At 36.6% G+C, this 27,807-nt stretch overlaps 2 protein-coding genes across 7 annotated transcripts; both read right to left on the bottom strand.

Moving 5' to 3' along the window:
- Positions 1 to 91: 91 nt before the first annotated feature.
- Positions 92 to 13,135, bottom strand: LOC136247513 (probable GH family 25 lysozyme 2). Of its 2 annotated transcripts, none has more exons than XM_066039240.1 (6): positions 13,004 to 13,135; positions 12,647 to 12,955; positions 5,556 to 5,605; positions 5,420 to 5,491; positions 2,810 to 2,901; positions 92 to 378 (listed from the first exon to the last, which is right to left on the bottom strand). In XM_066039240.1, the coding sequence occupies exons 2-6, from the start codon at positions 12,930 to 12,932 to the stop codon at positions 246 to 248; spliced, it is 633 nt and encodes a 210-aa protein (XP_065895312.1). In that variant the 5' UTR covers positions 12,933 to 12,955; positions 13,004 to 13,135; the 3' UTR covers positions 92 to 245. The 2 variants fall into 2 exon arrangements, with proteins under 2 accessions (XP_065895312.1, XP_065895313.1); XM_066039241.1 differs by having other exon boundaries at positions 12,647 to 12,947; positions 12,992 to 13,129.
- A 4,155-nt stretch (positions 13,136 to 17,290) lies between these two features.
- On the bottom strand, positions 17,291 to 26,129 carry LOC136247512 (ras-related C3 botulinum toxin substrate 1-like). 5 transcript variants are annotated; one of them, XM_066039235.1, is made up of 8 exons: positions 26,046 to 26,129; positions 25,768 to 25,997; positions 22,759 to 22,827; positions 22,634 to 22,704; positions 20,958 to 21,004; positions 19,102 to 19,164; positions 18,870 to 19,043; positions 17,463 to 17,931 (listed from the first exon to the last, which is right to left on the bottom strand). In XM_066039235.1, exons 2-8 carry the CDS (start codon positions 25,806 to 25,808, stop codon positions 17,842 to 17,844), a joined length of 555 nt encoding a protein of 184 aa, XP_065895307.1. In that variant the 5' UTR covers positions 25,809 to 25,997; positions 26,046 to 26,129; the 3' UTR covers positions 17,463 to 17,841. The 5 variants fall into 5 exon arrangements, with proteins under 5 accessions (XP_065895310.1, XP_065895311.1, XP_065895307.1 ...); XM_066039236.1 differs by having other exon boundaries at positions 25,768 to 26,001; positions 26,046 to 26,114; XM_066039237.1 differs by having other exon boundaries at positions 25,768 to 26,001; positions 26,050 to 26,094.
- Positions 26,130 to 27,807: the final 1,678 nt, after the last annotated feature.

Consider the following 27,807-nt stretch of genomic DNA (forward strand, 5'->3'; position numbering starts at 1 on the left):
AACCCCAGTAATGTCACCTTGCATTTGCACATAGTCAAAGTTGCTAGCATAACAATAATTACACATTATACACAACATTTAATACATTCAGTAGATTATATAACCCAGATATTTATCTCTTGCAAATGGTCGCAAACAAGTAAGCTAGAATGACAGCCACACATGCATTCAAAAACTAACAAAACAACTTAAACTTTATCAAACAACAAGTCCAAGTGTCCAACACACACACCGCTGGTTCAGTCCTAGTAGTAGTTAAGGTCCACTCCCACACCACACTGAGTCTTGTCTCCAGCATACTGTTTCATGGATGGTCTACGCCATCCTCCAAATGGTGAGAAATCAGAAAACGAGGGATCATCATCATAGTGGGCATACCTAGGATATGATGAACATCCATATCATTATTGGTTGTCTATTTGAAAAGTAATTTTAAAGTAGTTTTACATAATTTAGAAAAAACACATGACAAACACATTCTCGAGTTTATCATACAAGTATGTTTTTCATCAAGCAAACTTAGTTATTATTGGTAATCTAATTAGTATCTTGAAACTGCATGCTTCAGGAAATATCATTATCCAAAGCAAAATTTCTAGTGATTTACCCATTAAGTTTATATAACAAGCCACAAGACTACAGGTGTTCACTCACAGCAGTTATTAAGCATACTCGGCACATAAAGTTCCATGTAAATACCATATAATAGGTTATTTTCGATTTTTTGTAGACACGATATCCCCATATCATGATTTGTATAGTACAATACACATACTTGCCAATCTACTTGGTTAAACGTGCACTACCAAAATTATTTTTGTGGTGCTACGCGATGTTTGGAACAGTCAAAAACAAATATCAGCTGTTCTTCAAAATTTTCCCCCTTGAAATTAACCCATTATATGGCACTATCTTTATTTGCCTTTTTTTCATTTTTCGTATGCAAAAATTACACAAAATCTCTCACAAAAAACTCTTTTAGACTTTTCAAGCATTAGCTGTGTGGCTTGCTGCCTTAAGTAGTTTTTGAACAGTAAGAATCCCTACACTACAGGGACGTATGCAGGAATTTTGAAAAGGGGTTTCCACTACAGCTAAGTGACTCTTATATTATATTACCTGACTGCTCTATTAGAGTATCTCGATCTTTTCACCAAAATCATAATTCAGAACAATGCTATAAGTGTTGCTATCATGTTAGAAACTATTATTTAACTATGATAAAAGCTTAAAATGTGTCCTGTTCCATAATAGATTCCAGATTCTGCAAACCTGAAGTTTCAATTTCAAGTAGTGTGTAAAATCCAAAGGGGTTTCCTGAAACCCCCCTCGGTATGCCCCTGAACTGCTAGTAATTTATGAAATAAAAGTACACAATTGTTGAGTTGAAATAAAGTTGACTGTTGGTTAGCCATGCTAGCATAATAGGATAGCAAAAGTATAACACATTGTGCAAGTACAATAGGACAATTTTCAAGATTTTAAACTAAAAAGTGCAATGTGTTGGCCCACAGGTAGGCAAAATTATTAATCCACAAACCTGCATAGAACTTTTGAACAATGTGTGTCACACAATACGGGCATGCATGGTGACATTAGGTACAGTACCTTAACTCTAAAGCTACACATTGATCAAAAGTCTGTTCACTGGGCTACATGGAGAAGTTTAAATGAGCACTGTAACTACAGTTCACTTGTCGCAAAGCAATGAACAACAATGACTCGCATTTCTGTGCTTCAAAATTCTTGCCACGTGTTTAATTTTGATTGTGGGTATATCACATGAACCATATATGGTCTGATAGAAAATTCAATGGTGAAGCAAATGGAGCTTGTTGCAAGTTCATAAGAGCAACCACCATGCATCGAGTTAAGGATCATTAAGTTTTATAAAGGTAAAGGATTGGCGTGTTTGTGTGTTTCATTACAGAAAAGCTAGTTTTGGCCTCACCGCTTAGCATTCACAAAGCACTGTAACTTTCAAAACATAACTATAAGTAACCCTTAAACCCACGTAGTCCAGAAAAGTGGATCTAAACTTAATAAAATACTTAATAAATGTGTGTTCCCTTAAAGGCAAAACACTAGGTATCATTGTAACTATTATTACATCACAAGTAGAATGATGTAAATTATGTACGTAGCTATAAGGTGAAAATCATGCTTAAGGGCTTAATGTTGCATTAGACCGTAACAAAATTTCCTTTTACAATATGTGACTGCTCTATTAGATCATCTTGTTTCTGTAATATTCCAAATAATCAACAAAGAAATTTCATGACAATATTGTAAATGTACTTGATATGAATTGCAACAATAATAATAATATAGTATGTTCAATTTTGAAACCATAACTTTGAGAATAGACTTTTCAACATTGCTTAAAAGCATTTGGCTATTCTCAAAGCATAATTGGCTCACGCCTTTTCAGAACATGGATGCTAGTCATCTTCTAGAAAGTATGTAATTGTATGGTATAATCTGAGGGCGTAACTGAAAAGCAGCCTAAGGAAAAATACAAGCCTATATACATCAATCAAGTACATGTAGTATTGTAGTTGGCATGCAGGTATATAACCAACACTAATTAAGATGAAGAAAATAAGCCATAGTTTATAGCTAGACATTACAGACTTCATGATAGATCGATCATAACAGAAAGCAGCTGAACATAAGCAATATGAATTAAATTATAGACAAAATTTTGGATTAAAATGTGCTTGCATCTCCATAGTTCAGAGTTACATCAGTCAACTGTTGTCCTTCCTTTAGCATACAGTGCATCATATGACATCCTTGGTCAACTTACCACAGTTGGTGGGAGTACCCTCCAGTGTAATTAAGTCCCATTATGGAACTCCATTGGTATTCACTGGCATACACTCCAGTTGGTTTGTGTCTCTACAAGAAAATATTATGTGACGACAACCAAATGTGACTGTCTCAGCGAAAACCCATCTAGTTTGCACAAGCATGCGTATTGTGAAAATTGTAATTTAAAAATAGTTCGTAAAATTACGCATGCTACAAGAAAAATACGCAAGTTTTTATCAGACCAGTACTCAAAGAAGGAAGACTCAAATCGATTATAACTAGATAACATCTTATTCGCCTGCTCATGGAGAGTTTGAAAATCTTTAATTTGTTTTTGTAGCTTCAATTTTATGGGTGTCACGTGTGTTTGTTTACGATGCAGTAAACGTGAACAAGATCATCATCGTATCTTCTATCAAACCGACTTCATACGCCTATGCACAAGTGACTGCAAGGCTAAAACTATACTTTGGTTGATCTGCCAATCCACAGTGAACATTGTAAGCCAAATTCAAAGTCTGTAGACCAATCCAAACGGACATTATGGCTGCGAATGCAAGTGCCTGTAGTGTAGTTTTAGTATAGTCACTCTACAAATTGATTTCCTTGTTGCTCCTACTGTCTAGCACTGTAATTGCAAAACTACACACCACAGAAGGCTGAAACTTTGGTGATCCTTTCATTGGACACTGCAGATAATGGTGAGTGAAAACAAATTTGTTTTAATTGTGCAAACTAGATGGGTTTTCACTGAGACGGTCACAAATACATGTGAACATTTGTAATATGTATACAAAAGTATAGAAACCATCTTGACTTTGTCTGCAGTCAAATAGACAATAAAAACTTTTAGTCGTGGTATACAAAGCATGATTTTGTAATTTATGAAAGCTGATATAATTATTTTAACAAGACATTCATTGTGTACTGACTGTTCTATTAGAATATTTTAGTGGGAAGACATTCAAAACTTTAGCATGATTAATCTTGAGTTTGGTATAGTACGATAGTATCTACAGTCTACAAACTTGAAACCATTGTGTGGATAAAACTACTGGACTACAATACGTGACCGGATTTCTGAAAAGGGGCAAGGGTCTTCCATACACATCAAGGTATCCTACTTTGATGATTTATAACTCACTTCAGCACTGCGCCATGAGACAGATTAATGATTTGTGTCACTTTAAAACAACATTACAGTTTGTCAAATCCACATAATTGGATGCATGGAAGACTCCTTCTTGCAAATCCAGTCACATATGTATATCCAAACAAGATTCATCACACACCATCCTTTGTCTTGTGATCTCAAAGAAATACAGAGCTATTTCAACATTTACACCTGCCAAACATCCTAAAATTAAAGATGAACTGTATGGCCATGCCATATTTTTCTCAGCATACAACATTGCTAATGCGCAAGTCATAACACCTGGGTCCTGTAAGCCCGTGCTGAGCCCATCAAACTTTATTTGCTGTGTGAACAGTAATCCTTCTCTAGCTGTAGCACATGTTGCCACCATGTAGAAAGCAATAAATAATATTCATATTCTAAGATGTACACTATCTTTGCACATCTTCACAGTTATAGTTGTTATGCTATCATTACAAGTACACAAAAAATTAGGAATTTTTAACTAGAGTAGGGACCATAGCTAACAATGAAAAGTACCGAAACAAGCTGGAGTAGTGCACTATATTAAATCACAGTAAAACAATAAGAAGTGTTATATCCCTACTGTGCACTGGAGCACAGTAGGGATATAACACTTCTTATTGTTTTACTGTGATTTAATATAGTGCACTACTCCAGCTTGTTTCAGTAACTTTGATCGATTTGCTATGGTCCCTACTCTAGTTAATTTTTTTGGGTGCTTGTTTGTTAACTTTTTTTGAAAAATAAAATTATTATGCCTGGTAAATCTACGCATACCACATCAAATGAAAGAAATAGCACCGCACACCGCAACTACCAATTATTGTCTGAAAAGTGAAGTATCCATTACTTTTCATCGTCAGCTATGTTCAACTTGTTACACAGCATTACGAATCAAGAACTGTTCAAAAAGCACCTCTGCAATCATAGTAGCCACTATGAAAAATATGGACGATTTCCATTACAAAGGGAAGCCATTACATGCTACCGCCAAATTGGCTGTCAGCAAAGATGAATGGGACACAAAGGAGGGCACTGGTAAGTCCATGAAGAATGCATCGTACATACTGCGGTATGCCAAAAGGCACCTCTCAGGCCGAAGTGACGTCGAACAGTGAAAAAACAAGCCCGTAGCCTTAGTTGTTATCGAGTTACGCTTGTCTGAAGGCATCCATCAGGCAGTCAGTCAGGCAGTCAGTAGAAAATTCTGTTTAATTTTTTTAAACTCTGTAGCAACTTGTTGAAAACGTTTCGGGTCAATCTGAAGGCTTGTTTGGGTTTAGTTTTACCTAACCAATTCTGCCTCATCATCATCAGGAAAAATGAGGCTGGTTTTCGGGTGATATTTTTTTCATGGGCCACACCCACTCCTTTGTAGTCCCTACTATACAGTACTAACATACTGTATGATAGCAACATTAAGATCATGGAAGACACGGTACTTACACCGGCAGCTGACAACAGGTCTTCAAAGAATTTCTGATTATCTGCATTACTGCTATGCCAGTATACTGATCCCTAGAAAATTACCACAATCATCATCATCAAAATAATATCCAACTATAAATAGTTCTGTACGTACCTCAATGTCCAACCAAATCTGTCCATAAGATTCACCACTTAGAGCATCAACTACAATAACAAGGTGAAATAAAAATACCAATATATATCTGTAATTAAAATATAGTTGAACTTAGTGGTGGACCCAGAGGATTGTGCACGGGATGAAGTGCACCACCCCCATGCAGGCCTAATCCTCTTAATATCTTGTCTATAAAGCTGAAAAGCCATCTATCTGTCCATACATCTGCATTCCATTGCTGTCACCCAGTTTTCTGTCCCCACATGTGCCGACACAGTTCTCTCACCAAACAAAGTGCTCAGCAATTAAAAATAAACTTAAACCCACCTATCTTCATCTATGATTTGACATCAATGATATGTGACCGGATCTGCAAGAACCTCATATGTTAGTGCATCTTTTGAATTCCATTTTATTACATTTTCTTTATACAGATAGCCAAAGGAATGGTCAACCAGAGTTTCAGCTTTAGAATCCAAGAACTTTCAAAGTTACAATGCTACAAATTGGCAGCAGCAGAGAAATTGATTTATACAGTGACAATATGGAAAATAAACTACATGGGCTTAAATAAACAGTCATAACTTTCAAATGCAGCCCTCTACCAAGATGCAACTTACCATATTGCCTCGAATTATGGCCTGGGCCAGCATTGAAACTGGGTCGGGTCATCCGGGTCACATTTTCTCCGGGTCCGACCCGGTTTACAAATTATCCGGGTCTGACCCAGATTGGATCACGTGAGAAACAAAATTGTTCGTTTGACGACGTGGAAACTTATAAACGCTACCGCGTAGCTCTTTCATGAGCCACGCCTACTTATCGCGTTACAAACATACGCTCAGCCACGCCATTTATTAGTAAATGCAGTATATGTAGCACGAAAGTGAGGATATCTATGGTGAGGGGTGGCTATTGTCAGTAGGTGATGACCTTTTTTTTTTTTTGGTCTTCAACCTACAGCTAGGCTGAAGTTGCAATTCCAAAGTCTGGATCCGCCCCTGTTTACTCAACACAAATCGAAAGCTCAAAACGTAGTCTCGCTCGCTCGAGACTAGCCGAAACATAGCTCTTATCGCACGCCTCGGCTTTAATTAATCCGGGTCAGTGGGTCATCCGGGTCAGCAGCAGTGACCCGGTTTCAATGCTGGCCTGGGCGTTTATTTCTTTCAAGCACCTACAGTATCACTCATCCAAAAGTAGCACTAAATCTGAGGTTAATCGCTATAAAAGGTTTCTGTTGACACAACAAAAGTTTCAGTTGATATATTTGTCTAGTAAAGCTACGAATACTAAAAACTAGCATTCATGGCGGTTATGTTGTTATCAGCCCCAGCAGCTAAACAAGACCAGGTGTTTATACGAGACCGGCCATAATTCGAGGCAATACGGTACATCATTGGATTCTCCATTAACAGGCGAATCCATTGATGGGTAAGTTGTGTCTTTAAGGCATTTCCTAGAAGCTGGGAAAAGGCGAAAACGTGAGAAAAAATGATGACAAACCACTTGTCCAACATAAGGCAAACTAACACTCATATCTTCTTAGGAGAACTGACATAAAACAACGATTTTCGAACTCCTCTTGCTTTGGGGATCATGATGCTACTATAATTTTTGCTGGTATCATCTTCCTTCATTGTGAAACAAGCGCTCAAACAATTTACAGATTTTTTTTTTGATTTAAATATTTCACCCATTGTGTTTATTGCATTCTATTGTAAAATTAGGCTTGCACTAACATGTGGGATTCTTGCAGACCCAGTTACCTATTCTATGTGGTTATTTCCATTGGCGCACTGTATAACTATTTTTGTAGAAGAACAAGATAGTGAATCATTGGGTGGTATTAAAAGGCGACAAGTTTTCTCGATTAACATGGTTTTATGAATGAGATGGAGTGAATGAAGTGACATGGTATTTCATCTACGGTATACCGCTCAAATGTAACATCGTCTCATGAGAGTAAGAGCTATTAAAAAGAAGCTAATTAAAGGGCATGGTATCTGTTTTGCTCTCGAGTATTTATCGAATACTTGTGAGCAAAATGGGTGCCCATTTTTTTAATCGCTTGCACTCTTGCGAGACATCATTATTTTTGAGCAGTACCGTAACAATAAAATTAATATAGAATTTCTGAATGGCTGAACATGTGGATGGCTGAAACATGGACAACCCTAATGAACCATATTTGAGGTCAGCTATCAAGCTACTGATGCCTGCGGAAGACAAAATTTTGAGATGAATAAAGGCTTGGGATGGACAAATCAAAGAGTTAGGGAAGTATCACAATAATATCACGCTGACCTTGTAAAACATTTTGAGCACATTTTGTCTGAATATTTAATATAGTAGCAAAATGTATATAAATCTAATCCAAAACAGCCAAGCTGTAAAAAAAGAGTGCAGCCCTCAAAAAGGCTATGGTGAAAAAAATGTGAAATCCAAGGTGGCGGCCAAGAAATGGCTGTGATGGTAGGTTAATGGTAAAAATTTTAATAACGACAATTCAGGTGAGTTTTGGTGCCACTTGGTTTACAGCTTGGCTGTTTTGGATTAGATTTCACTTCTTTTTGTATTTGTATATCCCATATTTTTTTCTTTACCACAGGAAGAAGAAAAGATGAAGCAGATGTTAAATACTTTAAATATTTCTGATTTTATCAATAAATGTACAAATTATATATATAATACATATATTTATTACAGAACTCTACATGGTGGTTTCTTTGTAGCTGAACACTCTACAAGGTGAGTCCTTCTAGCTGATCTCTCTACAGGATGAATTGTTTGTAGCTGAACTATCTACAAGGTAACTTCTAGCTGGTCTCTCTACAGAATGATTTGTTTATAGCTGAACTATTTACAAGGTAACTTCTTCTAGCTGATCTCTCTACAGGGTGATTTGTTTGTAGCTGAACTTTCTACAGGTAATTTGTTTGCAGCTGAACTCTCTACATGATGGTTTCTTTGTAGCTGAACTCTCTACAAGGTAACTTCTTCTAGCTGATTCCTCTACAGGGCGATTTGTTTGTAGCTGAACTCTCTACATGGTGGTTTCCTTGTAGCCGAACTCTCTACAAGGTGACTTCTTCTAGCTGAGCTGCATAGTTGAACTCCCTACAAGGTAATTTCTTCTAGCTGATCTCTCTACAGGGTGAATTGTTTGTAGCTGAACTCTCTATAGGGCGATTTGTTTGTAGCTGATCTCTATACAGGTTACTTGTTTCTAGCTGATCTCTTGAATTCTTTTCAGGGTGACTGCTCTATTAGGGTGACTGCTCTATTAGAGTATTTCGATCTCGCATTTGCTACACCAAGTTTGATTTCGTGTTATAACTCCGTGGCTTTAAGTCTGATTCTTCTACACCATTGAAGAGCCCTTCTAAGATGATTACTCTATTTGTACAGCGAATTTCAAAGCATTACCCCCAGTGGTTTTTCTGGTAGGCGTGGAAAGTAGTCATTTTTTTATTAGCTAATCTCGATTGCATCATTGTTACACACTGTTGGTATTTTCGTTGTATCTTCCTGGTTTTTAACTCGATTTCTTTCAAACCACAAAAGGTTTGAGGTTCAATAGATAGCCTATTCACCCACCGATTTCCAGCTTCTTCCCATCAGCGGTTTACCCTGTAGGCATGACAACATATTGGTATTATTTTTCGTAAATAATTGCTAATAACCCCTTGCATGTTTATCGTGCCTTTATACCCCCCCTTCTCTGTGCCAAAGTTCAAGGCAATTGGATATTGCATTCGCGTTTTATAGCAGTTTTTGTAAGTGTGCAAAAAGAGGAAGAAAAAAAAACACAAAGAAACTAAGCCAATTGTTGAAGTCGCATATCCCAGGAACGCTTGAAGCGATTTCACTCAAATTTGGGAAGTGTAGTACTGAAGTTGGAGGACATGTCTACAGCAAAAATCGTCTTGTTTCATCAAAGCAGCACAGAGCTACGGAGGTGCGAAAATTGCGTCTTCGTTCTTCCTGTCAATATACTCACGGGTATTGCGCGCCAGTTTCTTGGGCTGCACGACACACTACCGTGTGTCTTGATACCTATATGAGCAAGATGCACTTTACATTGTGGGTTTCAATGATCTCCTGTGGCTTACAATTGAGACTCCTGTGGCTTACAATTGAGATCCCCGTGACTTTCAATTGAGACCAATTGAATCCCACAATCAAAACTGTCTATTGGTATGTACTTATCATGCAGTACGATAGTACTGTATACTGTTGTTATGGACCGTAAAGGTTTGGGCTTTTCTGGCCAAAAATATCACCCTAAAACCAGCCCCACAATATTCCTTTTGGCATATCGCAGTACATACAATGCATGCTTCATGGACATACCCAGAGGAGGGCAGACACGTTTTAAGTACTATGTAAAATTATTGTTTTAATTGCATAGTTCCACTTGGTATTTCACTTGAGCCTCAATAGACCCAATACAAATCTAGTGAACAGTGGAATGGGATTTACTGAATAATCGAATAGGGTTTAGTGTAAGTTTTAAGATGGTATGTTGAAAATCCTTTGGTTTATAGCAATATTAGCAATGTCATTCTGTCGTACACAATTACCTCAGCCCTTCGCATGCAATATGAAGCAGCAATAAACATTGCGTGGTAACTCCTGTCGTAAGCTTAGTGTTTTTCAGCATGCTATAAACTAACCATTTGTATAATTCATGTCCGCCCTCCTCTGGGACTAAACCTGTGTCTTCCTTTGTGTCTTACTGACAGCGCAAGGTGTTGATTCACAGTATCGCCATTCTTACATTTGACGGGAATCATCCAAACTGTCTGTTGTGACTGATTGACTGCAGAGGTCCTTCTCCTAGTGTTCTTCCTTTGTAATGCTACGTAATGGACTGAACATAGCTGAAAGTGAAGCGAAATGGCCAATTCACTATTTCAGTAATGATAATTGAGGCACACATTCAGATGAAAACAATAACCCTGGTACCACTCTTTCCACTCTAAATGCGGTATGCGTGGGTCAGCGTTGAAACCAGCAGAGTTGGGATAGTTACTTCAGAAAAGTAACTAGTTACTAGTTACGCGTTACTTTTATCCCATGTAACTTAGTTACAGTTACAGTTACTTTTCAAAAGGTAACTAAGTACTCTAGTCACTAGTTACTTTCATAGTATAAATTATGACTTGTTTTTAGCTTTTGTAACATGAATTTTGCTCAGATATACATCATTAAGGGATGCAGTACATATGTGCACTTAAAATAACAATTCTGTGGCTATTTCAGGTCAGGTTTAATTATTGTTACGTCTGTTACTCAAGCTGAATCATAGAGAACAGTACACAGAATCTGTCTACTTACTGTGGCTATAGTATATATGGCACAAAAATTGGAGTACTCTTGCTTTTTAAAACCATAATTATAGTTACAATGTAACTATTGTAACTAGTTACTATTGTAACTTAGTTACTTTTCAGACAATTACTCCTAGTTACAAGTTACTAGTTACAAAGCAAGTAACTAGTTATATTACTAGTTACTTTAAAAGTAATCAGTTACGTAACTTAGTTACAAAAGTAACTAGTTACCCCCAACTCTGGAAACCGGGTCGTGTCATCTGGGTCACATTTTCTCCAGGTCACCCCGACCCGGTTTACAAATTATCCGGGTCTGACCCAGATTGGATCACGTGAGAAACGAAATCATTCGTTTGACGACGTGGAAGCCAACTTATAAACGCTAGTCGCGTAGCTCTTTCATGAGCCACGCCCACTTATCATGTTACAGACATACGCTCAACCACGCCCATTTATTAGTCTGTAGCACAAAACTGTGTCTGTTGCTGTCTGCAAGCTTACGTGGAGCCAGGCCCACTAATTGATTATTGTACGAGTTGTATAATATTATAGTCTAGTCTTGCAGCAGGATAAGTACTTTTGTGAGCCACACCCACTTTAATATATCGGCAAATTGTAATATTATGGTATGCACGAAGTCACACCCAGTTTCTGTCTGTAAACTCACAATAATAGCTGATATCAAGTGGAATACCTCTGCCAAAAATTGTGTATGTTTGAAGGCGAATGTACATTTTGTGGAATAAGAGTATTGATAATGATTGCTTCAATATGCTATGTTACTATTGAGCAGTATGCACTTGGTAACAGGCAGAGTTGGGGGTAACTAGTTACTTTTGTAACTAAGTTACGTAACTGATTACTTTTAAAGTAACTAGTAATATAACTAGTTACTTGCTTTGTAACTAGTAACTTGTAACTAGGAGTAATTGTCTGAAAAGTAACTAAGTTACAATAGTAACTAATTACAATAGTTACATTGTAACTATAACTAATTATGGTTTAAAAGCAAGAGCACTCCAATTTTTGGGCCATATATTATACTACAGCCACATTAAGTAGACAGATTCTGTGTACTGTTCTCTATGATTCAGCTTAAGTAACAGACGTAACAATAATTAAAACTGACCTGAAATAGCCACAGAATTGTTATTTTAAATGCACATAATTATGTGACCGAATTTGACAAAACAAGGCTTCCACACACATCCACTTTTACGACTTTGAAGCATCATAACTCAATGTAGGAGTATGCCATTAGTTTTAAATTTTGACCTGGTATTGTACTGTACTATGCTATGGAAGGACCTTGTGAAAATTGTTGGCCAATAGCTTGCTGAATAGTCAAGTTACAGTTGGTTAAAGTCAGAAAATCGGATGTGTGTGGAAGCCTTGTTTTGTCAAATTCAGTCACATATGTACTGCATCCCTTAATGATGCATATCTGAGCAAAATTCAGGTTACAAAAGCTAAAAACAAGTCATAATTTATACTACGAAAGTAACTAGTAACTAGAGTACTTAGTTACCTTTTGAAAAGTAACTGTAACTAAGTTACATGGGATAAAAGTAACGCGTAACTAGTTTCTTTTCTGAAGTAACTATCCCAACTCTGGTAACAGGCAGTATTGACTTGATTGGCAATAAATCATGAACACAAAAAGCAGTCATACACAAAGCCACACCCATTTAGACATTGTCAGACCTGCACATGTACAGATACCCACTCTTGTAGCTACCCACAATCACTTACCCATTTCACTGACTTGTTCTGAAGCAGACTTGCTACATTTCGGGCACGGAAACAGATACACATCGATGTACTGGAATCCTGCCTCTCTGGCATTTGCTATGGTGTGGATTGCGTTGCTGTCCGGGTGTCCCAAGCTTTGGTAGGCTCGCACAATCACGAAGTCGTACCCTGCTTCCTTGAGACACTTGAAATCACTAGGGTACACCAACTGGGATACGTCAATTCCTTTTGTCGCCTCACTGAGGCGGAGACCCAACAGAAACACCACACACACTGCCAACAACATACTAAATGAATTGATCTACTGATCTAAAAATAAAATGTGCACACGTGAGTGGTACCGACCTTTCAGTGAACCTTTCTGTGGTTGGAGGAGGATACGTGTAACTGTCCCTTTAAGGAATCAGGATTGAAACCGGACGGGTCAATTGGGACAGGTTTTTTGTCAAGACTAGCGGATCAGTCCTGCTTCGTGCACGTGACAATGACGATTCATGTGGAGCCAGTTTGCTACTCCCATTCATTAATTGGCCAGAATGTGTTGTTACATAGCTATACCATAGATAATAGACACAGACATACATTTAATACGAAATGCCTACCCCCACGCCACATGTAGTACAGAATCAACATCCATCAATTATAATTAATTTGTACATATAGTTACCTAGTTATAGACTTTCTAATTTTCTTTGTAATTGTCTGGGACAACCTAGTAAGTCCCATCAGCAGTGCCGCCTTCCCAGTATCAAATAAATAAAATAAGCATTAGACATACAGCAGATGTCTAATCCCCTTAGATGCTACTTGAAAAGGGGGACTAGTCAATTGTGGCCAAAACGCTATAGTTATAAATGGTGATGGCAAGGGCTATAGCTATAGCTAGTAGCTACATACATATACATGAGTTTACTGAATTTTCTCAACCATTTATAGTCTAGCTAGATAGCTATCATAGCTTTTTTTGGTACTATTTGACTATACCTATCTCATAGCTAATCTAACTTTTTGTAGTCCACTGGCTATTTGACTTGCCTTACAATCCAATTATAATTTTGTCCACTATTGAAATTAAAAGCATCTGTAGCAATGGTTGTGTCTAAACTGAAGAAAATTGTATTTCAAGCCCTTTGATATGTAACACTGTAAAAAATTAGTAGTGAATTTCAATACTAATTTCTGCCACAATACTCACTACTTTTGTGTAGTGACGTTCGCTACTTTTGTAGTGACCCTCACTACATGGTAGTGAGGGTCACTATAAAATTAGTAGTGAACGTCACTACACAAAAATAGTGAGTATTGTGGCAGACATTAGTAGTGATTTTCGCTATATATTAGTAGTGACCTTCACTACATCTACTTTGTTTTACTGTGTGTACACATCTCTTTCAGTTAACTTACTTCCAGATCATCTTTACTCTCAAATTGCTTCCAACTCGCAGCTATATATTTTTCAAAATTTTCTGGGGAGCATGCATGTCCCCAAGATCCCTGGCCTATGTATAGTTTGTATATAGTTTGAACATGCTATGTTGAGAACTCCCTTCAGCCTGCCCCTTAACACTGCATGTGACACCTTGTCACATAAGCCTCAAATCATATAATAGCTGCTTGAACAATTTGTGTTTCATGACAAATAGAGCACAATATACATCATAGTGCAGTGACTGTATTTCAAACACACATGCAAATTTGTTTAGTGTCAATCATGGGTTGAGAGATACATGTGCACCCTCTAGGGAAAATTGCTTTTACTAGCCAATGACAAGTACGTAGTTATTACAACAGTTAATTAATAAGTGCTCCTTATAAAACGCATTTAATCTAAATTGACTAGGGACTTGGGTATAGTAGGTCATTCAGCCATTCTGCAATTTGATGACGTGCAGATATGTTTAAAGTAAAAGGTATTGATGGAAGAGATGACAGTACATATATACTTGTGACACTGCTGTAAGTATCAAGAATTGTTGTCATTTATCACAAATCATGTCAGCCTGTGCTGTGTCCTCTCTATTAGTAAATTTGACATTGTTTGAAAGGTGACCAGTGCAGTATATTCTACTAAAGTTGGCCTTCCAAATGTTTTCTATATAATAGTTGGACTTGATGGGCATTGGGAATGTTTAGGAATGTATTTGCTCTGAATACGTACTGGATACAGAAAAGTACCTGTGAATCACTATTGAACAGCCACCTCACTTGGAAACATCACATAATCATGTATACGAATCTGTTGTGTACAGTTAAATGCTTTACTTCATTTCAAAAGTAAATATTACACAATAAAGGTACAGTACGTGCTTTATCACATACTAATAATAGCAAGAGTAAATAATAGAAGAGAGAGTATCCAACTGCCATGCACTGCATCAAAAATGAGCACGTCAAGTAGAGAAGCCATCCCATAGTGCTGTCAAAATAAGTGTTGAATGAAGTGATTAACACCTTCTAGCTCAGACTGTTTGAAGTGCCCAGACTTAAAAATCATGACTGGGTACTTCAAACAGTCTGAACTAGCAGGTGTTTACTACTTCTCTTTGACAGTACTACAGGATGGCTTCTCTACTTGACGTGCTCATTTTTGATGTAGTATATGGCAGTTGGATACTTTCTCTTCTATTATTTACTCTTGATAATAGCTATTACAATAGCACGCTAGCATAGTAGTGCGTTACAGTTAAAAATGGCTTGTTACATTAACACCAAAGATGGTTATATTTGGTATGGTGCTACAAAATGTACAGGAATTAACAAGTTTGGATACCAATTATAGCCACTCAGAGTACTAATTTAACAAGCCACTTTTAACAGTGTAGGGCTTCATTATGTACAATTATTCACTAGTTAGCTAAGTAATGTATTATATTACAGTAATGTACCAGTTAATGTGCCATGGGAACTATGCCAGTATTTTGTCAGGTAACAATATTACAGTAACGAGTAGTAATGTGCTACTTAAGTGATGAGTATGTAAAGTGGTATAGCTTAAGAATTGTAACATATTATATTACTTTTCTAACACCACTGAGATATGGTATTTTGACTGACTGTTATATTAGAGTAGTTAGCTAAGTACTGTAGGAGTCACATGCTATGTAGTGAGTAATAAATACGAGTGCTGCCACGCGATCTAACAATTTGTTAGTATCTTTAAGGTCACAGGACAGTAGATTACACCATTAAGTCAGAACTTCTTTTCAAACAGAATCATCAAAAATTGGAATTCTTTACCTATGTAACTCAGTTGTGACTGCACCCACCATAGCAACATTCAAACAGCGCTTAAAGGAAGAAATCTGGATATGGCCATGGGCACTAAGCAGATGGAACTTTGTTGATGAATACTAAAAGACGTAGCTAACATGGTGAACACTACAAATCTTTTGTTGATAATTGCTAAACAGACGGAACTTTGTTGATGGATACTGAAACTTTATTGATGATTACTAAACAAATTGATGACTTATCAAGAATAATTTACCCACCTGGGGACATTCAAATAGATTCAAACAACCATTTACCAGAGTTAATTGATTTAAATATTCCTTCTACCCTGATGTAATTAAATTGTGGAATAATTTACCAGATACTATAAATAATTGTACATTACAAAACTTTAAAGATCTAATTAACAGTTAATAATATTTGCACACACACTACACCTTTATGTATGTTTACACTCTCTTGTCGAGTCCTGTACATTATATATAATTAATTAATTAATGAACACTGGACCTTTGTTGATGAACACTGGAATTTTGTTGATGAATACTAGAACATAATTATTTGTGACCGGATTTGCGAAAAGGGGTCTTCCACACACATCCAATTTACTAACTTTGACAATCCATAACTTCAGATTGGAAACAGCTGATGACTTGAAATTTGGTCGGCAGTGAGTACCAACATAGCGTAATGGTTGAAGAAAATTTCAGGCTTATATGTTACTTGAACACAAAATTATGGTCTTTCAAGTTCATAGAATTGGATGTGTGTGGAAGACCCCTTTTCGCAAGTCTGGTCGCATTTTGTTGATGAATACTAAAGGAAGTAACACAATGAATACTCCATTAATTTTGTTGATGATTGCAGAAGGCGGAACTTTGTTGATGATCACTATGGAACATTATATATAATTAGACTATTACAGAGGACTAGGACAGGACTAGTTACGGTATATTACAGTATGCAGGATACTTTGTACTATTGCGTTGTTAATTTTTACTTGTATTTGAGATTTTTTGTACTGTGAAAACTGTAACAGAATTTTATTGTAAAATACGCATTGTGGAATTCTTCACTGATTTTATAGAAAATTTGACTAATAAAGTACTGTAATACAGGCTGTAGGACCAGGTGTCCTACAGACCTTCAGCACTTGTGCTACAGAGCCTTAATAAATAAAGATAAATATAAATCATCATAAAAGTCACAAAAAATACATTACAGATTCTATAAAAAATTTACAATAAGTAACACAATTGATATAGGATGTAGGTAATTTTTCTTGTTATATTCTGGCAACAATTCCATAGCGTATGTGGACAGACATATTTGCTGTGGAATCTTGTATATTATCAGTGGCTTTTACCTGTGCTATACTCCTTGCAAATAACCACCAGCGTCTTGTTTAAGTTGAAGGATACTCTTCAAGTTGGCATACTTTCTATTAGAATTTATGTTAAAAAATAGCAATTCCTATTACAAATCCAGTTTATCAATGTACATGCACTTACAGGGTCTAATGCACATACTTATATTCAAAAATACCAAATGTGACTAGGTCTGCGAAAATAGGGCATGTGGGCACACAAAAATTGCCTACTTTTTCAAACTTTGATGCATCATAACTTTGCATTCCGTAAGTGCTTAGCCATTAACTTTTTAGCACTTAACCCTATATTTTTGCAGGCCCATTCACAAATATTTAATGCCTCCAAGGGGCCACTTTGCCACTCTATGTCAAGTCATGCAACAACCTTTTACCTGGTGTGCCATTCAACCACTCAATTCTTTTAGAATGAAATTAAAATACATGGGAATGATATAAAAAATGTTGAGAGCACTACACAGTTAATGACTTGCATGTCTCCAATCATAATACATAATTACAGATGAGAAAATGTTAATATACAAGTTGATGCTTGAATATAACATTAATCCTTATTTTAATACAAAATGTTGCTATATTAGAGAATGCTGCATTTGCCCTTCTTTTCTGAGAGCTTGGTGGAGGCAAAAACTGCTCTAATAGCATCATCAAATACCATTTTCAATCCCTACAAGAAAACACAAGTGACTAAAACATGACCAGATTTTACAAAACCAATCCAAATCGCACATCAGGCAAAATCAACCTAGCACCGCCAGTGGGTAGCTACACTAGCATACTATTGGTTTTGACCCTCAACAATACTCAAACTGGTTTTAAAGGTGTCTTTTCTGGGAAATCTGGGTGGTGTAGTGAGCTTGAATGACGATTTTGGCCTTTTGAAAGATGTGGTTCCACAAGAATTGGTAATGTACAGGCAGATGGCCTCATATAATTAGCCAAACGTTTTCTGTGTGGTTTTTGTTGCATATATACCTACAAGGAGTCAGCAGAGCCCTGTATCTCCTGTCTGGACGGTCTACCTCTATTTTTAAGCCTTTAACCCCTTGCTCACTATTTCGCCCCCTCCTCCAACCCCTTTGTGAGCATTGGTGATATACATACTTCACTTGTCCATGCAACTGCTCAGATTTTCTATTTTATTTGATGGGAAACTCTACAAGCAGCTACAAGCTCTGGAAGTGATCCAAAAGGCAATAAATTGATGTATCTCTTTCATATACATGCTCACTCCCCTTGGAAAGTTATAATGGCTTAAAATTTTAAACCGTCTATCTCAAAACTTCTATAGTGTGCAATTTGGATCATTTTTCTAAAATCCAGTTGTAAATGTACTTGGTATACACATGTTCTGAATACAAGCATATAAAACGATAAACACTTCAGTGAAAGAATTTTTTGGTATATTTGAACACACAAATTTAAAGCAAAGAATGGTGCTGAATGAGTAATAAAACCTATTTAAATTCAAAGCTCAACTGCTATAACAATGGTTCAACCACAGGCTAGCTCAGCAAATACAGCAAAACATTCCTATATATCACCACATAATAAATACTTTATATCACCAGAGTCATGAAGACAAAGAGTTACACAATAAAATACCTTCTGTGTAAGTGCTGAGCATTCTATATATTTGACTGCTCCAATTTCTTTCATCATTTGTAATCCCTGTGGATAAGTCAGCCCAACAATTTCCTTGTCATCTCTCAAGTCAAGCTTAGTCCCTACCAAGATCACTGGAGTATTAGGACAATAATGACTGACTTCTGGATTCCACTATGGAAAGAAAACACTATGATAAACTGTGCAGTAAATTTGACCATCACATGTTTACTTTTGTTCTGACATTCTCTAATGAAGCTGGGCTGATCAGTGAGAAACATATTAAAAACACATCCTAGAAAATTTGCCAATAACAATACAGTTGATGTTGCGCTACCTCTACTATGTATAAAGTTTAGGAAATAATTAACACACAATTCTTTCTTTTGAAATACATACAAATTAACAGCTGTAGTTTAAAATAATTATTTCATAATTGACCAATTATTTTGTAATTCACTAAATATGTTGCTATGCATTGCTAGGAAAGTGTGACCATCCTTAATTGTGCCATGTCAAAAACTTCAGTCATGACTATAGTGTTACTGTTGATGGCACAGGTCAAATCTTGTGTGTAATTATTTAAGTACCTTGGACTATAAAATTGATGAGAGTTTGACATGGCATGAACATACCTGAAGAGGACTTTACACAGAATACATAACTGCCTATATTGTTTGCATCCCACACCTAATTACCTCCTTGGTAGGAAATGCTATACAATTAGTCAATAAGTTCAAAAAATGGGTCAAATTTTGTGGATGAAAAGGTGCCTGCTCATAAATCGCTCTTTATTATTATGCGACTGAATCTGAGAAAAGTGGCCTTATAGCTATTTAAATTGCATGCATACTTGGCTCTTGTGAATATGGCACTACCCTGAAATATGGTCACATTATATGTGACTGAATTTTAGAAAAATGATCCAAATTGCACATTAGAAGTTTCAAGATAAACAGTTTTAAAGAATTCAAGTCAGCATAACTTGCCAAGGATAACAAGCACCCATATGAAATTTACACAAAAGATGCATCAATCTGTTACGTTTCAGCCCACTTCCACTACTTGTAGCTGCTTGTAGAGTTTCTCGCCAAATAAGATAGAAATTCTGAGCAGTTGGAAAAGCAAAGTAGTCTCACGAGTGCTCACAAAAGGGTGGATGGTGGCGGGGTGGGCAAGGGATAGACTTCAAAATGGAAGCAGACCACGATTGGAGTCCAGACAAGAGATTACAGGGCTGTGCTGGCTCCTTAGTGGCTGATATGTAGTAAAGAGAACATGTATCAAAATATCTATAATTGTCTGGGTAGTGTAATAGAGACCACACCACTATAGGTAACCAGGTATTGTTGTGCTTTGTGCTATATCACTTCTCTTTTGTCAATGCTACAGCACACCTCTAGTTGGATAACATCTGACAGATTCTGAGCTCATAATCATGCCATATTGCAGTCTGTAAGTACTACTAATTTTAACTACCTATCAACTGCTATCATTCTTTCAACTCTTTTTACCACTACAATGTTATTCTGGATGGTGATTAAGTGTGGCTGATGCTATAATTCACGGTGTTCACTAATCGATAGTAATCTATGATCAATCAATAATTAATAAACTGAGAGCCCTATCCACTAGGTTACTTGATGACAGCTAATCACGTGTCACTGTATAATGAACACATGTGAATAATCACTGTTAATTTTATAATGCAAACAAATAATATTATTAATCTAAATATTTGGCTAGTCATTTGAGTCCCATAGGCAAGTTCCATTAAGCAGTTTAACTAACACGCCACACCTCCTTCAAGTACAATCAACATTTTTTTAAAAAGAAAGCTTACCTTCATTACAGTATGTAAAAAGCCCTCATTCATAGAATGAAGATTTAGTTTCTGTACTTTGAAGCTTTGTTGCAGATGTGAACATGTGGACAGACATGCAGACATGTGCTTTTTCACAAACTACTGTCAGGAAACTAGCTGTGTGCCCACCACCAGTCAAAGGATGGCTGTGGGCACTTTCCTAGTTTAAAAATGTCAGCACTTGTATAATTTTAAAATGTCTGCATTAAAATTGAAGTACTTACTGTTTGTGGGTAGGAGAGGGGCCGAAGTCTGTCATAATCATCTTGACCTGTATACACAGAATAAGCATTTAATTTTGGAAACATGCAGTGTAATGCAAAATACCACAGAATTCCAATAAATTACATACAGTAGGGTCCACAATGCGAAAAATTGATATCCTCCAATCAACTACCTATAACTATTGTCATGTGTTAAGCTAAGTGTAACTTGAATAACACCAGCATGCATATGGCAGCCAAATTCGTCCGATAGAAAACTACACAAATGTCTTAAAATCACAAGATTTTTCGTTGCAGCAGCTCATAGGGTTCTCTGTATGCCACAATATTCACTCTCAACATTGTTCAAGTAGTCTATCATCAACTCAAAGTATCGGTTGTTTGATTTTATTAGTCAGTTTCTGGTGGCAGCACCATCTGTGTGGCTTTTTGGCAACAAACAAAATGTTTCTTCCTCTGGAGCACAGGACAAGCAACTGCGCCGTGGGTCAGCAATGACCAATACTAGGTAAAGTACCTGCATGTGGAGTATGGTTATAATTGAAGCTTGTTAGCCATCTGACTGAGCCATCTATATGCAGAAATTCAGCCAAAACAACATGATTTTTTGCAAACAAATACCAGAATAGTTGATAAATCTGTGAAATAGTCTCCAACAGCAAGGATGAGAAGCTTATAAAGACCTAACAATATGGCCATCTTGCCCAGTAAATGCACAGAACGATCCAATGCATGAAAAAGACACTCACATGATCAAAATTCAAACCACAGGAATACCAGTGAAGTCGCTTTCATTTCTGGAAAGGAACCTTGCAGTGCACTCCTTTTATAAATACTTGTGTTAATTGTTAACTCAGGTGTGGTCTTTACTAGTGCAGGTGTGCCATATACTGTGATGACATTATTGAAAGAGTCTCAGATTTCCGAGCTAATCGAGATGCTGAACCTAATGCATACAAACTTATTGTCATTTGCATTTGATTTCAAGTGATGTTAAGGTCATTGGAATAGATTATGGTTGTATTTTCCGCAATTTGAATTTCAATCATGTGAGTGCCTATTTCATGCATTGGATTGCTCTATGCGTTTACTGGGCAAGATAACCGTATTGTTAGGTCTTCATAAGCTTACCATCCTTGCTGTTGGAGACCGTTTCATAGATTTATCAAAATTCTGGTAATTGTTCACAAAAAGCACGTAGTTTTGGCCAAATTTCAGCATACAGATGGCTCAGCCAGATGGCTAACAAGCTTCAATTATAACCATACTCTGCATGCAGGTACTTTACCTAGTACTGGTCATTGCTGACTCACAGCACAGTTGCTGCTCTGCTTGTCCTATGCTCCAGAGGAAGAAACATTTTGTTTGTCGCCCAAAAGCCACACAGATGGTGCTGCCACCAGAAACTGACTAATAAAATCAAACCACCGATACTTTGAGTTGATGATAGACTACTTGAACAATGTCGAGAGTGAATATTGTGGCATACAGAGAACCCTATGAGACACTACAACGAAAAATCACGTAATTTTAAGACATTTGTATTGTTTTCTACCAGAAGAAAGTGACAAACTTGGCTGCCACACTGGTGTAATTCAAGATACACTTAACCTAACACATGACAATAGTTAGGTTGTTGATTGGAGGATATCGATTTTTTGCATTGCGGATCCTACCTACAGTGTCCCAAAGTTCAAGAACGACGGGCTTGCCATCTACTATGACATCAGCTGAATACTTATCATATCTATAAGGAGGTTAAGTAAGGTTCATTTGCACATGTAACAATAGTATCACTTACACAGGAGTGAATTCTCCAGGAAATGCATTTGTAGTGTAACTGAGTAATAAAGTAGTTTTACCAACTCCTCTGTAAATACACAATACAGATGATAAATAATTTATTATTGTATTGTAACTGACTATCTACCAAGAATGCAAAATTATAATTTCAGTATCAAGCACACAAACAGTCATTATTAGGCCACTATTCATTTTGGTGATTTTCTGTTTTTCATCAGAAGATTCCTAATACATGTAATAGAGTGCATGGGAGGTAGGGTCATTACTATTATCCCTAGTACTGGTGTACACTTTTCATACGTACCTCTATCTCTCCACTCGATGCATAACAGGCAATTTGCTAACTTAGCTAACTCAACATAGCTAGTTTGGCAATTAACTATCGTCTTTAGATGTAGCTATATATTTGTCCTTCATCACGTGATCAATTCCACTTGAGGATCAACTTCTTACTTGTAAACTAACACATTCTCTTGGTTACTAGTGTGCAAGGTAGTTACTGTATGAGTGCAACAATCTTGAAACTTGCTAACTTTTAGTTAATCAGATGAAATAATGGTTAACATGCAAAATCTTGGTTTTCATTGATCTGTGTTTGCTTTCCATCCCCTTTTGTATCAGATGTGTCTGTGGTAATTAAAAATCACCATCTTCAGCTAGAAGTACGGACTTTTAGACTCAGTTTAGTATTTTAGACCTAAAGAAATGGAAATTCTACAAATTTTGGATCTAGTCTCACAGTTTTTAACTCTGTCATCTGCTACCTAAGTATGCTTGTAGCAAAACAATGGAAGTAATTTTTATTGAGCTCTCTAAAACAGTGATCTCCTTTTCTGAAGCCATAGTAGTTATTCCTGGAAATCTATTTCCATACTTTTGAAGATAATGCTATTAATAGCTACTAAAATTTTTGGGTAGTTCCACAATTAGCTGTAGGAAAATTAATTTTACTGTTAAAATTACATTGTTCTGTAAACGTGCTATAAAGATAATTCAGATGATTTCACTCAGATTTGCACTAAACAGAAGTTCAATGTCTCAATTAAAACATTTTTCATTCATCAGGTGAGAAAGGCAGTATCTGTGTTGGTTTTACAACTTCATATAAAACACAAATTTATTTACAGAAGCTATAGGACATAGTTGCTTGTCCTATTAAATCGGGAAATGCGGGGGGTAGCCAGCGCCCATGCAAAAACCCAACATGGTGTACAAGAGTCCCAATATTTAAGTATTTAAAATATATTTGTAAATACAATATAATTCTAATTTCAATTTTAATTGTGATGTTTCTACCTTGAGTTTTTGCTAATACTTGTGCAGGAGACACCTAAGAGAGTAGTTAAGGAGCTTCAGAAGAGACACAGGTGTACTTTGCACTGTCAATGTGAATCGTTGCATAGAGCGGCGACCGTAATTGAACTCATGAACGGACGGAAACGAGAATAACCTATTTTGTATGTGGTTCTGGATTTGGGATTTAATTGATTTCTAATTGGATTTCTCAGATAGTGTACGAGAGTCCCAAGACGTTGGCTACCCCTCGGGGAAACGCCATGCGGGCGCTGATGAAAAACAGAACATCATTAGTGACCAGCTTATTTGAAGCTCAAGGTAGAGATTTCCAACTAAATTAAATAATTAACATTCCATACATTCATTGGTATTACAAATATTGTGCTTGTTTTCAGAGTCATTGTAGTGCAAACCCCACCTCAATCAGTGGTTCCTATCAAAAGATATAAGGAAAAGAAGTTGACAGTGTGATGATTTTTGTGTACAGCATTTTCAATGCTTTTTATGTATATTGCATGGCACCAAACACAGTATTCAAAGTGTCATAAATCTAGATAAGAAACTAAAAATGACATGAAATTTTCACCACATAACTATTTTATGGAGAACAGCATATGAACTAGGTAAAACCTCTCAAAAGTGACCACTTCTTTGTAGACTGACCACTCGGAATATTACATGAATAAAGCAAGTGATTCACAGATAAAACTGTGTGTAATGTGTAACACTAAGTATACACAGGTACCTAATACATTTTCAGTGATGACTAACTAGAACAATCAGTAATATTTTATAACATGGCATCAAAAGTCACAATTAACACATACTTCGGAAACATGACAATCAGATAACACAATGTAAGAGCAACATAATTTTTAAAATAGATTTGTTTGGACACTGCTCAGCTTTATTTGTCACATTGTAAGCACTAAGGATGATAATTATTATATAACACAATGACATCACCATACTACAAAGAGAAATTATAAACAGTTTCTGATCAAAATTACAATCACTGAAGCTGCTATAAAATGGATCAAAACAGCAGTAAATACACCAGAATATGACAACAGCTAAGTGTGAAGCCAAGTAAGGTTGGTATCACATGCCAGTCTCCACTTTTGAAAACTGATTATGCTCAACCTTGAACCTTATTTTGCAATTCCGCGCAAGTCAACAAACTGCTCACCTTCAAACTATACTTGCATCGATGCAGGGGGGTGCCTTGAAGCCCAGGGTGATTGTAATGCTGAATTCTGAACAGTGCTAGATGGTGATTTATCTTTAAAAGGGCCATATTTCCATCGTAATCCAACATCAATTGTCCTCCAGTCAAAAAACACATGAAAAAATCGAAATCAGCATATACGGTTTGCCCAGAACCGTCCTCATCAGCAGCAGATTCACGCGGAAACACTCAGAAACTTCGGCCATCACCGGTGCCACATTCTTCCAATTAGAATTACGTACGCAATTATTTGTATGGGCTCCCTATGGGGATTTTTATTTCTCAAACTTCGATTTGCTGTATTTCAATAAATACCGCATGGATTTTAATCCAGTAAAATGCATTACGAAGTACGAAGCATTGGCTATCATTTACTGGAACGACAGCTTGTGAAACGTTTATTGAAGGTGTATAATTTAAGTAGCAAAAATATGTGTGAAAAATTGGTAGGTTGGAAATCGCTACTCAAGGTTAGCCACTCACCCATCACCAACTACGACACACTTCAACGTAATCCACTGCATCGTTATGACATATTTGCTTCAACCTACAATCAGGTGGCCTGCGGATTAGTCAGGCTAGGGATGGATTCAGGAGTTTTTCAAACCACTTCTAGGTATTTGTCCTGTTTCACGATTTTCGCTTAGGTTCTTCGGCTAGTGGTAAACACCTACGGTACAGGCTTTGCTTCCCGAGTGTTCGACCTCCAGTGCCTAGCTGATAAAGCTGATAGTTAAATCAAAACAAACAAAACTACTCACCTACGTATTGCAGTGGCTACTGCGCCTTTATAAGCAATGTGAATCAGAATTCTAAATAAGGATAACTTTAAATATGGAGCTACTCTATATTTAGGTATTACATCTACCTATTTTTAGTAGCTTAAAGGATGAAAACATAACATTTATATGGGGGTATGTACTCTTGGCGGTATCACCTTGAAATTTGGTCCCATTATATCCCTAGCATAGCACTATGGCTTGGTGAAATATGAAGGTGATAGGTTAAAAATATGAGGAGTTATGATTAGTCAAACTCAACAATTTGGAAAGGCTATAAGACCCCTTTTCATAGACCGGGTCACAATTATTATTTTGTTTTCGTGTTACCAGGACACCATCATCTATACAACATTTCAGGGAGATACTTCACCAATAGTCTGGCCACCATCTAGAACCAGTGATCATTTAAGTCTTATACAGTACATAGCTAGCTAGCTATGTAGTATATCAAAACTGATGAGCTATTGACTTTGTTTATGCATAGTAGCTACACCTGACAATTACCCTTTTTACTAATTATAGTACACTACACTAGTTGAGTGTCTCTGTACTCAGTGACTGTATCTACTCACCATACTCTCAATGTTGACACACTAGCTAAGCTAGTAACTACTGAAACTTGTGGCTTATGAAATAACATCACAAGCATAGTTTTCTTTTGTGGTTATGCAACCCTGCCCAACATTTTGTCTGTATGGTTGTGCAATATCAGTTGGTTGCTCTGAGACTTCCCAGCAGACAGAATTAATTAAACTCCCCACTGAATGCATTACAAAATGACAGAGGAGCTACTTCAGCAGTATTTCAACTCAGCCAGGAAGTAGTGTGAACAAGAGCTCCACCATTTGTAATATTGCCCAGAAGTTGTGTATGTAGCATAAACGTTAGATCTACAATAGCATAGTATAGCAATGAACTGCACAAACAGCAGTGTAGGTTTCAGGCTACCTGTAGCTAACAATAAACTACAAAATAAACAACTACTGTACTTACAAATAATAACATTCGTCCTGTAAAAAGATTTATTTTAAATGATTATGAAGATTGTTATATATATGGTTTACTCACATTGATGCATTCACATTTTGTTCTCTGTTAGTTTCTGATGGTCTTGTTTTCTGTATTTCAATACTATAACCAGTGACCATGCATCCTGGGGATTATGTTAGTGCCAGCTAATAATAATACGTATAATCTATGTGCTATTTGTGTTTCGCTTGCCTCATTATGTTTTCTTGTTGATTTGTCACTAGACCCACGCCAACATCCATTGGCTTATGTGGCATAGTGTCATGCAGTATTAAGGGGCAGGTTGGGGCAGGCTGAAGGGAGTTCTCAACATAGCATGTTCAAACTATAATGTACAGTATATATAGGCCAAAGTATCTGGGGACATGCATGCTCCCCAGAAAATTTTGAAAAAATATATAGCTATGAGATTATTGAACTTTGAGAGTAAAGATGATCCAGAAGTAAGTGAACTGGAAGAGATATGTGTATAGTAGTCAAAGGCCACAATTTGGCTTGAAATACAATTTTCTTCAGTTTAGAAACAACCATTGCTATAGATGTTTTTAATTTCAATAGTGGACAAAATTATAGCTAGTTGGATTGTAGCTAAGGAAAGTCAAATAGCTAGTGGATCACAAAAAGTTAAGAGTACCTATGAAATAGGTAGCTATAGTCAAATAGCTAGTAACAAAAAAAAGCTATGATAAATAATTTACTACACTATTGCATT

Source organism: Dysidea avara, chromosome 2, assembly GCF_963678975.1.
Source record: "Dysidea avara chromosome 2, odDysAvar1.4, whole genome shotgun sequence".
NCBI lineage: Eukaryota > Metazoa > Porifera > Demospongiae > Dictyoceratida > Dysideidae > Dysidea > Dysidea avara.

Excerpts from the sequence above, each read along its gene's own strand:
- LOC136247512 (XM_066039235.1), bottom strand. The coding sequence starts at position 25,808 with ATGCAGTGGATTACGTTGAAGTGTGTCGTAGTTGGTGATGG. Across the intron at positions 22,828-25,767 it reads TGTGTCGTAGTTGGTGATGG|AGGAGTTGGTAAAACTACTT; the intron begins GTGAGTGGCTAA and ends GTGTATTTACAG. Across the intron at positions 17,932-18,869 it reads GCTCAGCACTTACACAGAAG|GGATTGAAAATGGTATTTGA; the intron begins GTATTTTATTGT and ends GTTTTCTTGTAG.
- LOC136247513 (XM_066039240.1), bottom strand. The coding sequence starts at position 12,932 with ATGTTGTTGGCAGTGTGTGTGGTGTTTCTGTTGGGTCTCCGCCTCAGT. Across the intron at positions 5,492-5,555 it reads AGATTTGGTTGGACATTGAG|GGATCAGTATACTGGCATAG; the intron begins GTACGTACAGAA and ends GTAATTTTCTAG. Across the intron at positions 2,902-5,419 it reads ACCTGTTGTCAGCTGCCGGT|AGACACAAACCAACTGGAGT; the intron begins GTAAGTACCGTG and ends ATTTTCTTGTAG.